This window comes from Triticum urartu, chromosome 6 (assembly GCF_003073215.2).
Source record: "Triticum urartu cultivar G1812 chromosome 6, Tu2.1, whole genome shotgun sequence".
Lineage (NCBI taxonomy): Eukaryota > Viridiplantae > Streptophyta > Magnoliopsida > Poales > Poaceae > Triticum > Triticum urartu.
The window spans coordinates 574148044-574158478 of NC_053027.1; the positions used below are offsets into that span (position 1 = coordinate 574148044).

The 10435-nt window shown below is 45.3% G+C and overlaps 1 protein-coding gene across 2 annotated transcripts; it reads right to left on the reverse strand.

Moving 5' to 3' along the window:
* Nucleotides 1-1450: 1450 nt before the first annotated feature.
* LOC125515644 (disease resistance protein RGA5-like) lies at nt 1451-6997 on the reverse strand. 2 transcript variants are annotated; one of them, XM_048681156.1, is made up of 6 exons: nt 6824-6997; nt 6503-6674; nt 6254-6362; nt 5282-6144; nt 2252-4240; nt 1451-2146 (listed from the first exon to the last, which is right to left on the reverse strand). In XM_048681156.1, exons 4-6 carry the CDS (start codon nt 6109-6111, stop codon nt 2071-2073), a joined length of 2895 nt encoding a protein of 964 aa, XP_048537113.1. In that variant the 5' UTR covers nt 6112-6144; nt 6254-6362; nt 6503-6674; nt 6824-6997; the 3' UTR covers nt 1451-2070. The 2 variants fall into 2 exon arrangements, with proteins under 2 accessions (XP_048537113.1, XP_048537114.1); XM_048681157.1 differs by having other exon boundaries at nt 6818-6997.
* Nucleotides 6998-10435: the final 3438 nt, after the last annotated feature.

Below are 10435 nucleotides of genomic sequence, written 5' to 3' on the forward strand. Positions count from 1 at the left end.
TACTTATCAAAAAGAGCTACAGTTGATCCCATATACTTGTGGGTCATCAGTAGCCCTAGTGTCGGCGCCACCATCCCTCCCACCAACCTTCCCATCGGACATCCGATGTGCCACCCCGCCGCGGCGGTCGAAGCGGCTCCATGCAAGGCTTCCAACGTCAGCTCGTCCTCCGGCAAGAAGACCCGAAGACCGCCGCCCACCACCAAGACTGCTCGCCGAGAAGCCCATCCATGTCGCTCACCAATTTCCCGTCACCGGAGCTGGCAAGAAATCGGTCAGCACATCCGCCAAGACCACCTCTGTTGCGCCGCCACCCCTACTAGACATCTGCCGAGGAAAGGGCGGCCGCCCGCAACCCAGGTCGCCCCCGACCCGCACCCCTGGTCAGGACGGACCTAAGGCCGCCGCCGCCGTCCCTCCAGCATGCACCACCAAATCTGGCCAGAGAGGCCCGATCCGCACCTGCCGCACCACAAGCGCCTGCCCCGCCGCCGCCACGACGCCATGAGGCGCCGCCAAAGCCACCTGGTCGCTGCGCCGCCACATAAGTCAGCGCCTCCCGACAAGTGGCTAACCCACGCCAGCGGAGCCTAGAACGCAGAGGGGAAGGAAGGCCCCGCCGCCGCACCTTGCCGGCCGGACTTCGCCCAGCGGCGCCGCTGGGCGGCGGGGGGGGGGGGAGGCGCACAAAGAGAGGGGATAGGGGAGGTAGCGGCTAGGGTTCCCCCCGGGCACTTGCGGGAGCGTCAAGGGAGGGACGAGGGGTTTTACCTGTCAGACTCTTAGAGCATGGTTAATAGTATAGCCAACTGTTGGCTATAAGAAAGTGATATGTCATCTATAGTCAACCTTATAACCTTATAGCCAATATGTATAACAATTAGCTATAAGAGCATCTCCAATAGATGGTCCAAAATTTGGCGGTCCAAAACCGGATGTAAAATTTGGACCGCCAAAAAGTCCATTTTGGAGCTCCAAAAAAAGCTCAACTCCAGCAGATGGTCCAAATTGATGGTGCAAAAGAGCAACTCCAACAGATGGTCCAAAATGAAGATGTAAAATCGCCTTGATCGTCTTCTTCAACCTCGGGACGTCAGCCGCCTTCGTCAAATCCGTCGCCATCAAGCTCTCCCCGACCTCCCCGAGCGCGCCATCCTCCCCGTGATGAGCTCCTCTCCCAATCCCCCTATTTTTCCCCTTCGATCGGTGTCGTTTTCCACCGCTCCCGTGCTTGTCCATGGTCGCCATGGCTGGAGCCCGAGCTCCCTTGTACGTGCTCCTTTGCCGGCCAGCAGCGATAGAGGCGGGCAGCAGCCGACGCGAACACCACAAGCAGCGGCACAGGCACGCTGCACGGGCCAGCAGCGACGGCAGCTCGGCTGGACAGCGTCAGTGCGGGGCGGCGGCGGGGCCGGGAGGTGGTGGCAACAGGGCGGGCCAGCGAGCAGCGGCGGCCTAAGGACCCGGCGGAGGCCTACATGGGCAGCCGGACCGCCGGAGGCGCCGAATCCCACCGCGGCTGCCTCCCAATTCGGCGGCGCCCGGGCGGCTGCGAGACGGCTTCCGGCGAGGGAGGCGATGGGGGCGATGGCGGCGGAGGGCGGCGCGGCGATTTGGGGCGGTGGCGGCGACGACAGCGGGGATTTGGGCGGTGGCGGCGGCGGATTCCGGCCGACTGGTGTTCGGGCGGGCGGACAGGCGCGACTGTGAAATGAAATGAAGTGGCGGTTGGGCGTTGGCGGGCGGTCGCCGAATTTGGACCAGATGCATCTCGTGATGTAAATTTGCACCACGAGGTGTTGTATTTTACATCACGAGGAGGCCGCGGTCCAATTTTTTTACAAATGGACCGTTTGTTGGAGCAGCGTTTTTTGCCCCAGACGGTCCAAAAGTTAGGTATTTTTACATTTGGACCGTCTATTGGAGATGCTCTAAGTATGTGCTACTTGTTAATACATGGCATACCTTCCACTCTCACATAGTGACTAGGAGCACGTGCTGCAGCTGGCTCTGCCCGCTTACACTCTTTCTCCTATCCTCTCTCCTCCAACTAAGTATAGAAATATTACTTTACTTCTTACAGCCTGCTAACGGTACCTCATTGTACATACTCTTATAATATCTTCCCCATCCTTCACAATCAACCCTACAAGGAACGTTGGGAAGTCATACAAAAAGAACATATGAGACAACGAAATTAATTAGGAGAAATTTCACGAATACAATATTAGGAATTAGAATACAGTAGTACCTCCACAATTGACAGTCAGTGAGGGTGTAGGTTGCATCCAGTTTTTGAAAGAGTAGAGTAGGGCGATTGGGATATCTGCCAGCAGCTCTCTCTACAGCGGCCTTTGCAGCTGCCATGCAAACATTGCAGCCACGTGCTGCATATTTGACTGTGATGAGGCATGGAAGGTTTCCAATTCCGAAATCAAAAGCACCACCACTGGCAGTGCGAGCGGCAACAATCATGTCGAACCGATTGCATAACCAAATTCTGAGTTCAAGTTTTTGTAGCTTAGGCATGGATCCCGCTTCAAACATCATCCAGTTAAATATTCCAAAAGAGAACTTCCTCAAGCATCGGAAGCCAGCTTCAGCGCTTACTGTGAGCTTTCTATTTCTCATTACATCTCCTGTTATCAGTTCCAGAATGAGCAGGGCGGGTAAGCTTCCAAGGATGCACAGATCTTCCTGCTCGAACTCTTTTACTTGAAGGTGCAGCTGCTGCAGGTTTACGAGGGAGCTCACCCATACCGGAACCCGTGGTAGAGGTGAGGACTTGGTCATGAAGAGTTCCTGGATGCTATGCGGAACAGGGCACCCAGGTCCCTGTTGTAAGAAGCTTCCACCATGAACAGTTAGAGAAATAAAGTCCTCTAGATTGCGAAGAGAATAGGCAATAGCTTCATTGCACTCGTCCTTTCCCATTCCATCTACAGTGACAGGATCTCCTTCAAAATCGAGGACCAGTTTCCTCATATTCTGTAGCTGCCCAAGTTCTTGCAGGAAGTTAAACTGCTGCCTGAAGACACCCACCTGTTCCAACATCTCCATTGCTTGCATCTTTGCAATTCCATTAGGAAACTTAACTCTAGTATCAACAAGCAGATCCACCAATTTCTTAAGATTAACAATAGTTGCTGGTAATTCATGTACTTTGGTGCCTCTTATGTCCAGCATCTCTAAGCAATGTAGACGGCCGATTTCTTCCGGGAGCTCACTTACTTCCGTCCAACTCAGGTTCAGGTGCCTCAACTGAAACAAGCTCCCTATATTTGCAAGATGGTTGTTTTCCACTTGGCGGCAAAGCTCAAAGTCCAAAACACGCAAATATCTGAACTCATCAAGAGAAGGAATTTCCACGGTACACCCAAATGCATTTACTGAGCGGACATGAGACAACACCAGACCTTTCTTTGATATAGATTTTTCTTTCTCATCAACTTGGAGAGAGAGACGACGAACTTTTCGTTGCGCCCCAATAGTTATATAAGGGACACCAACAAAAGTAACGAAGTTCTCTTCAATGGCCTTGGATATGATGAAATCAAGAATTATGTCGTGAACTCGACAATTCTCCACCTTACCATATTCGTCTGTCCATGTAACTTGGATCAAACACCTATTGACGAGCTCATTGAAACACCTCTCCCCTAACTGGTATGATGTATATATGTCATCTTTATGAATGATTCCTTCAGCAATCCATCTCCATATAAGAGCTTTCTTCTCAATTATAGAATCTTCAGGAAAAATACTCACATACAAGAGACAAGTTTTAAGACGAGGAGGCAGATCAAAGTAACTAAGTGACAATATCTTTATCATTCCTTCGACGCTAGGATTCCTTTCAAGTGCGCGACCAATTGAATCTTTCACTTGATTCCACCGATGCTCTGTTCTTTCCGTGGTAGCCAACAGACCAGATATAGAAATGATTGCCAAAGGTAAACCAACACATTTTTCCAAAATTTCCCCAGAAACCTTTTTAAGGTGTGAAGGGCAATCTTCATTGGAATCGAACAGTCTTCTGTTGAATAGTTGCCTCGAATGCACCATATCAAGATGCCTTATATTATAAATATGACCATTACAGGATGATCGGCATGAATCTGCGACATCATTAATACGAGTAGTGATGATTATTATACTGCCAGAACTAGTCGTGGGGAATGCACACTTAATAACATTCCATGTTTTCACATCCCATATATCATCAGCGAAAACAAAGTACCTGCCAATATAATGAGCATACAATGTTAACCTTTTTCTCATTGACAACGTACAAAAATATATACAAAAGAAGCTGACATATGTAAAACAGCAGTTTAAAGAAGGTGGCATATGTTAAATGGCAGTTTAAAGAAGGTGATATATGTTAAACAACAGTTTAAATGGTGTTGCAGACATACCTCATACATGTATGTCCAAGGTAATCTTGCATATTATGGAGAACACATATATAAGCAGCAGCTTAAACAGAAAGAATGACCTCAAAAAGTAGGGAGGTACAAGTCCAGTTATGCTGAGAAGCAATCATGCCTATGAAATTTTTGGGTGGGTGTGGGCAAGAAACCAAGAATACAGGTGCGGTTCCAAACATCTAGTGATTCAAAACGAAGACAGAGAAAGCCATGCATGGATCAAATTTCCAATTTGAAAAATAATTTGGGCACCAGCGAACTCACTAGAAAATTGGAAATCTTAGTTGTTTCGGTTTGCAACTTGCCAAATGACCATAACTCACATTTGAATTTGATTAAAATCCAACCGAACTTTGAGAAAGTTTGAATTTGGCTCAAATTCAGTGTCACCAAAATAGTTTGTCCGAAAAGCAAATACTTTGGTACTTACTAAGAAAAGATAGCTAGGTAAACATCTGAGGGATGGTAGTGGAACTACAGTTTAGTCTTCACGCAAAGTTAATCAATGTAGCTATTTATGGGAGATCATAATATGCCAGAACATTAAAAACATGGTGTCTTAGTGTAGTTTGTTGATTTGTATTAACAAGATCTTTATTGTAGTCTACTTATCATTTTGGACATCAACATGATCATATTTGACCATCACATTTTCTAACATCTTAGAAATTACTCCCATCCTCTATTAAATTATAGAGATGCTGCTAGGCTCTGTAGGGAGGGAGTATATATCAAATTGTAGAGATGCTGATCCTATTTTATAAAAGAAAATTGGTATGATTTTAGTGTCATGCCTATACAACTTTCTTATGTATTCAAGGATGACAAGTAAATGTTAATAGAAACAATACCTTGTGTCTCCTAGGAAATTGGTGATCTTGCTGATCAATTGTTCTATACTCCATGCTTCTGTGTTAGCATTACTTTGACCGCTAACTTTGCTAAGAATAGCCCTTAGGATATTCATAATGTCTGGATTTCGCGACACGGATATGAAAGCATGTCTCTTGAATTGTCCTTTGAGTTCTTGATACACTTGGTTTGCAAGAGTTGTCTTGCCTATACCTCCAGATCCAACGATGGAGATTATCTTTAGTTGTTGTTGCGTTGACGCACGAACATCCTCTTGTGCCAATAGCTTGATTATCTCAGCCTTGGGTTCATCAATCCCAACGAGATTTGAGGCATGCTCAAAGATAGCAAGAGCTCTAGGGTCAACGGTTTCATTTTTTGTGCTAGTGAAGGTCTGACGACCCTTGTACCTTGCATTCCTCTCACCCACCTCTTTGATTTGTTTCTTCAGATCTTGGATCTCCTTGCCGATCCGGCGGTGAGCCTTCATCTTCCCCAACTTCCCTAGCGAGTTTTTGATCTTCTCAATGAAGCCATCTGGCTTTTCGTCCTTGTCACCGATGCTTTGCATGAAGTCGTCGATGGCGTCCTCCATGTCATAGGACAGTTCCCGCACCTCATTCATCCAAACTTTATCCTGCACATCGGGATCCTCCTCCTCCGACATCTTGAGGAGAAAAGCCTCCATTGCGGCAAGCTCATTAGTGAGAGACTTGATCTCCTTTCGAACTGTTTTGAAACGCTTGTACTCGTTGCCCAGCAGAACGGTCAGCTTCCCTATGACAGGTTTGAGGACCCCTGTCGCCACGCTGACGAGAGCGGCCTCCATTGTGTGTGGAGGATAGGTTCTTGAATGCACAACCTGATAGAAAAAAAAGGATGGATTAGTAGACTGAACATCTAGCTACAGATCACTCCCATGGAACCTGAATTCTTAGTTGTGTCCGAGACACATGGAGATGGGTTAATACCTGATTATCGTGCAACTCAGAGGCAGCTCGCTCTGTTCGCAGTGTTGGCCAAGCGCACTGACGGTCAACAGTGAATTATTTCCTCTTCACCGCGTCGTGGATCTGAACCCTGAAAGAGAATGGATTCACGGAGGTGAGCCCGACCATTGCTGGACCACACGAGCTACCGGCGCAGTCCAATGCGCGGCGCCGACGGTGGCATAGCATACGAGGAGATCGAAGCAGAGAGCGAGGGAGACAGGGCCGTACCTCGCGGGATGTGGATCCGGCCGCGGGGTGAACTGCGCTGTGGCGGTCGCGAGGTAACCCCGGTGCCTCACCAGGTGATGCGAAGGGGAGTGCGACGCGTGGGCCGCGACCGCGAGACGCGACGGTCGGCGAACAGTGGATTATTTCGTTCCTCGTCGTCGTCGATCTGGATCTGCAAGAGCAAGAAATTGGATTCACGGAGGTGAGCCCAACCACAAGCTGCACCGAACGAGCTACGGGTCGACCACGTGCCGGCGGCGTCATACTAGAGAGAGTCAGAGATGGAAGCAGGGCAAGGGGTGGTCGTACACGTACACGTACCTAGCTCGCACAGGATGGAGCTGCCGCGCTGCAGTGGCGGATTGAGGTGACCCTGGCGGCTGGCCGGAGAGGTGAGGCTCGGACGCCGGCGACGCGTACACGACGAGAGACGAGGGCGACGGAGGAGTGGCGACAGAGCAGAGGGAGTGAGAAGAGAAGGGGATGGATCTTCTGCTCGCTCACCGCAACGCGTAAACAACGACCGACCACCACCACCAGAAAGGGTTGTCGCCAAGTCGTCCCTCTCTCTGTTCCGTGGGCCCAAAACCACGTGGCCCAACAGAGTGTGTCGGCTTTCTCCTGACGCAAAAAAGAGAGTAGATTTTTAAAATCTTTTTTTTGGGCACCATCATTTTTGCATCTAATTCAGAGTACCGCCAATTATTGAGAAGAAAACAATAAATGTCTACCCCTAATTAACTTCATGTGAAGAAAGAAGCATCTAGTTTTCTGCACAAAGATGGGGATCAATTCATCAGTATTGTTGCTTGCACAGTATAATTCAACAATGGAATCAAGGGTACTCGTTGCTTCTGTCGTGGCCGACGGCGCTGATCAGTTGTGCAGATGCCCTCATCGAACTTGCGGCTACGCGAAGCTAATGTGCGTGTGTGTGTTGCGTCACCGCTGAAACAATTGATAGAGCATGCCCTCGTGGCCTCCTCAGCTTCCAAAACTACCCGGGTTTCTTTTTTTAGATAAACCAACTCGTAGTGTGGGATGACAAGTTCTTTTTTTGAGTTGATTTGATTTGAATTGAGTTGAGGATGACAAGCTAATAAATGAGCTTTACCCTAAATCTACTGGCCATAGCCCCCTAATTATGTGCCGGCCCATACTAGCTTATTCCCCATGGTTCTACGGAAGGTTCTAGAACCTTCCCTAAACCAGTTTTTTTTTCTTTTAGCGGGATTTTTCCTTTTCCATCTTTTTTTATTTCTTCTTTTATTTTCATTCATTTCTTTTCCTTCTTTCTTTTTATTTTTTCTTTCAAATTTCATGCACTTTTTTTGAAATGTGTCAAACTTATTTCAAACCTGCAAACATTTTTTGCAATTCATGATCCACGTTTTAATTCAGAAAAAAAATCCAAGTTTGTGAAATATTTTTTAACACGGACATTTTTTTCAATTAACAAACAACTTCTGTATTTTGCGCACATTTTTTTGAATTAACAAACAACTTCTGAATTTTTGCACATTTTTTAAAATACGTGAACATTTTTTGCAAACTCTCAAACATTGTTTTAAAAGTCATGAACATTTTTTAAACTCACGAACATTTTTTGGAATTCATCCTTTTTTTTAAATCTTCAACATTTTTTGAATTCATGAACATTTTGTGAATACTTGAAAATTTGTTCCACGAGTGTTTGTTGGAGCTACAAACATATTTTGAATTGGCGAACATTTTATGATTTTCCGAAAAGTTTTTTAAAAAAGAGGAACATCTTTAGAATTCGTGATCTTTTTTCAATTTCACAAACATTTTTTGAATACATGAACCTTTTTTCAAAATACACAATTTGTTTTGAAAATTGGAACTTTTTTTAAAATCCTTAATTGTTTTGAGGAATATAACTGAATAAAAACCAGACAGAGTCTTCTAGAAGCTTCCTAAAACAGGGAAAACCAACCATAAACCTTCTAAAATCAGAAACCAGCAAACCGTTCTTGGTCGAAGTAAACGACCTTTTATCATTCTCACAATATCATCAAACCTGGGCCCAGAAAACCAAAGAGGCATTGGCATTAGCGAGTCTAAATAAATGTAGGTAGGATTACCTATAAGTACCTCAGAAACATATTTTCTGAAGTGGTATTGTACAAGGGCGCAGGGAGTGGTAGTAATAATATGCGAAAACCCCTATAGGATTGAAAGTCCGTCCTGCTTGCACGCACTGGTTAAGTGTGTGCAAGCAGGACGGACTCATCCCCTTTATAAACAAGTAAAACCGTGCTCTGTATTCAATTGCTGCCCTGCAACAATACAAATTCATCTTTATATATTGTACTCTCTGAACCTCAAATCAATACAAGTTTAGTTTCTATCCTTCACTCAGTTTAACACGAGAATTCCTTGATGTCAGAAGAACTCGTTCAGTTTTTTGCCAAAGAACTTGTTCAGAAAAATAATACAAGGTGGAGAATGAAATGGTATAAGAAAAAAAAATCAAGATTTAAGATAGATTTGAAGTAGCAGGTTACAGGGACGTACATGCAGGCACATACGATTCATCGCTCGTATACAAAACAAGTCAGAACAGCAGGCCAGTCTCGAACTTGGAGAGTGGAGACACATTCATCATAGAGAACGATGAACCGGTCTCTTAGATGAGCGAAACATGTCAGTTAGATGCATGATCGGTGAAGCAAACACACAGGCACGTATGTCTGTGTCATCAATATCACTATATTTAGCGAATCAACATGTGGTTGAGATGGTTAGATGGACAGTGGTATCCCCAACCCATCAGGGTTCAAATCGTGGTGCTCGCATTATTTGCTGAATTTGTTTCAGGATTTTCGGCGATGCGCTTTTAGTGGGAGGAGACGCTCCCGTCGACGACAAGGCGCCTATAGTGACTTCGTAAATCTCAAGATGATATGCCGGCTTAGTCTCTCGGAGGTGCTCATAGGGGTGAGTGTATGCGCGTGTATATGAACGCTTGTGTCTGTATTGATGCTCAAAAAAAATATCACTATATTTAACAGTGATTATGTAGAAAGCATTTAATAAACTGTAGAAAATATTGTAAGCATATATATATATAACACCATCGAAATCATCGAGAAAATGAGAGGAACTTATTTACCATGGGTTGACTTCAAGAAACTTCCTAGCTACTCCATGAATGAAATGATAATTAACCACAAATGCACAACTGAAGGAGGATACAAAAAGGGGCGATTACATAACAATAACAGCCAACATGAATAATGGTGAACAAATACATTGGCATGACACATTGAGGGAAAACTTCAAGTCAGCGCATGAAAAAGAAAGACAATTATATAGCTAAAAAATCAAGAAACTTGGGAAGTGGACGAGGTGAAAAGAGCAGCAGCAACTTGATCTCATCTTGGTGATGCCAGTTTGTAATTGTTGATGGGAATAAGGTAGGCGGCCACCAACAGAAGGTAGCAACAGGAAGAGAGAGCGTTTCAAACACTCGCCTGGTCACAATGTATACACAATGTTAGCCACTTAGCGCCAAGGGAATCTTTCTCGGAATATCAACAAAACAAGACCGATGAAGCAAGTAATATATGCAACACAAGACCAGTGAGACAGTGCTTACGAACCAATTTTATAACAGTGACAACCAGTTCAAAAGAATATAATAAATAAGGCAAGGCAATGACACTTATTGCTCGTATTAGGTACAATTTCTCTGGCCTAATTTGTTTAAATTTCGAAAAATGTGAAGTACATTGATGAATCATAGAACAGAGAAGTATGCAATGTATCCAGATACTGTTTGAATTTGAGAACCGACTCACGAGGAGGAGCTAACAACAACTCTACTACTGAACCAGCACAAGTGAGTAGGTCGGAATTCCATATAGTGCTTTTAATCAGGTACAAATGTCTTGTACTCATTTAACAGAA

Excerpts from the sequence above, each read along its gene's own strand:
- LOC125515644 (XM_048681156.1), bottom strand. The coding sequence starts at position 6,111 with ATGGAGGCCGCTCTCGTCAGCGTGGCGACAGGGGTCCTCAAACCTGTC. Across the intron at positions 4,241-5,281 it reads AATTTCCTAGGAGACACAAG|GTACTTTGTTTTCGCTGATG; the intron begins GTATTGTTTCTA and ends TTATATTGGCAG. Across the intron at positions 2,147-2,251 it reads ACTGACTGTCAATTGTGGAG|GGTTGATTGTGAAGGATGGG; the intron begins GTACTACTGTAT and ends CGTTCCTTGTAG.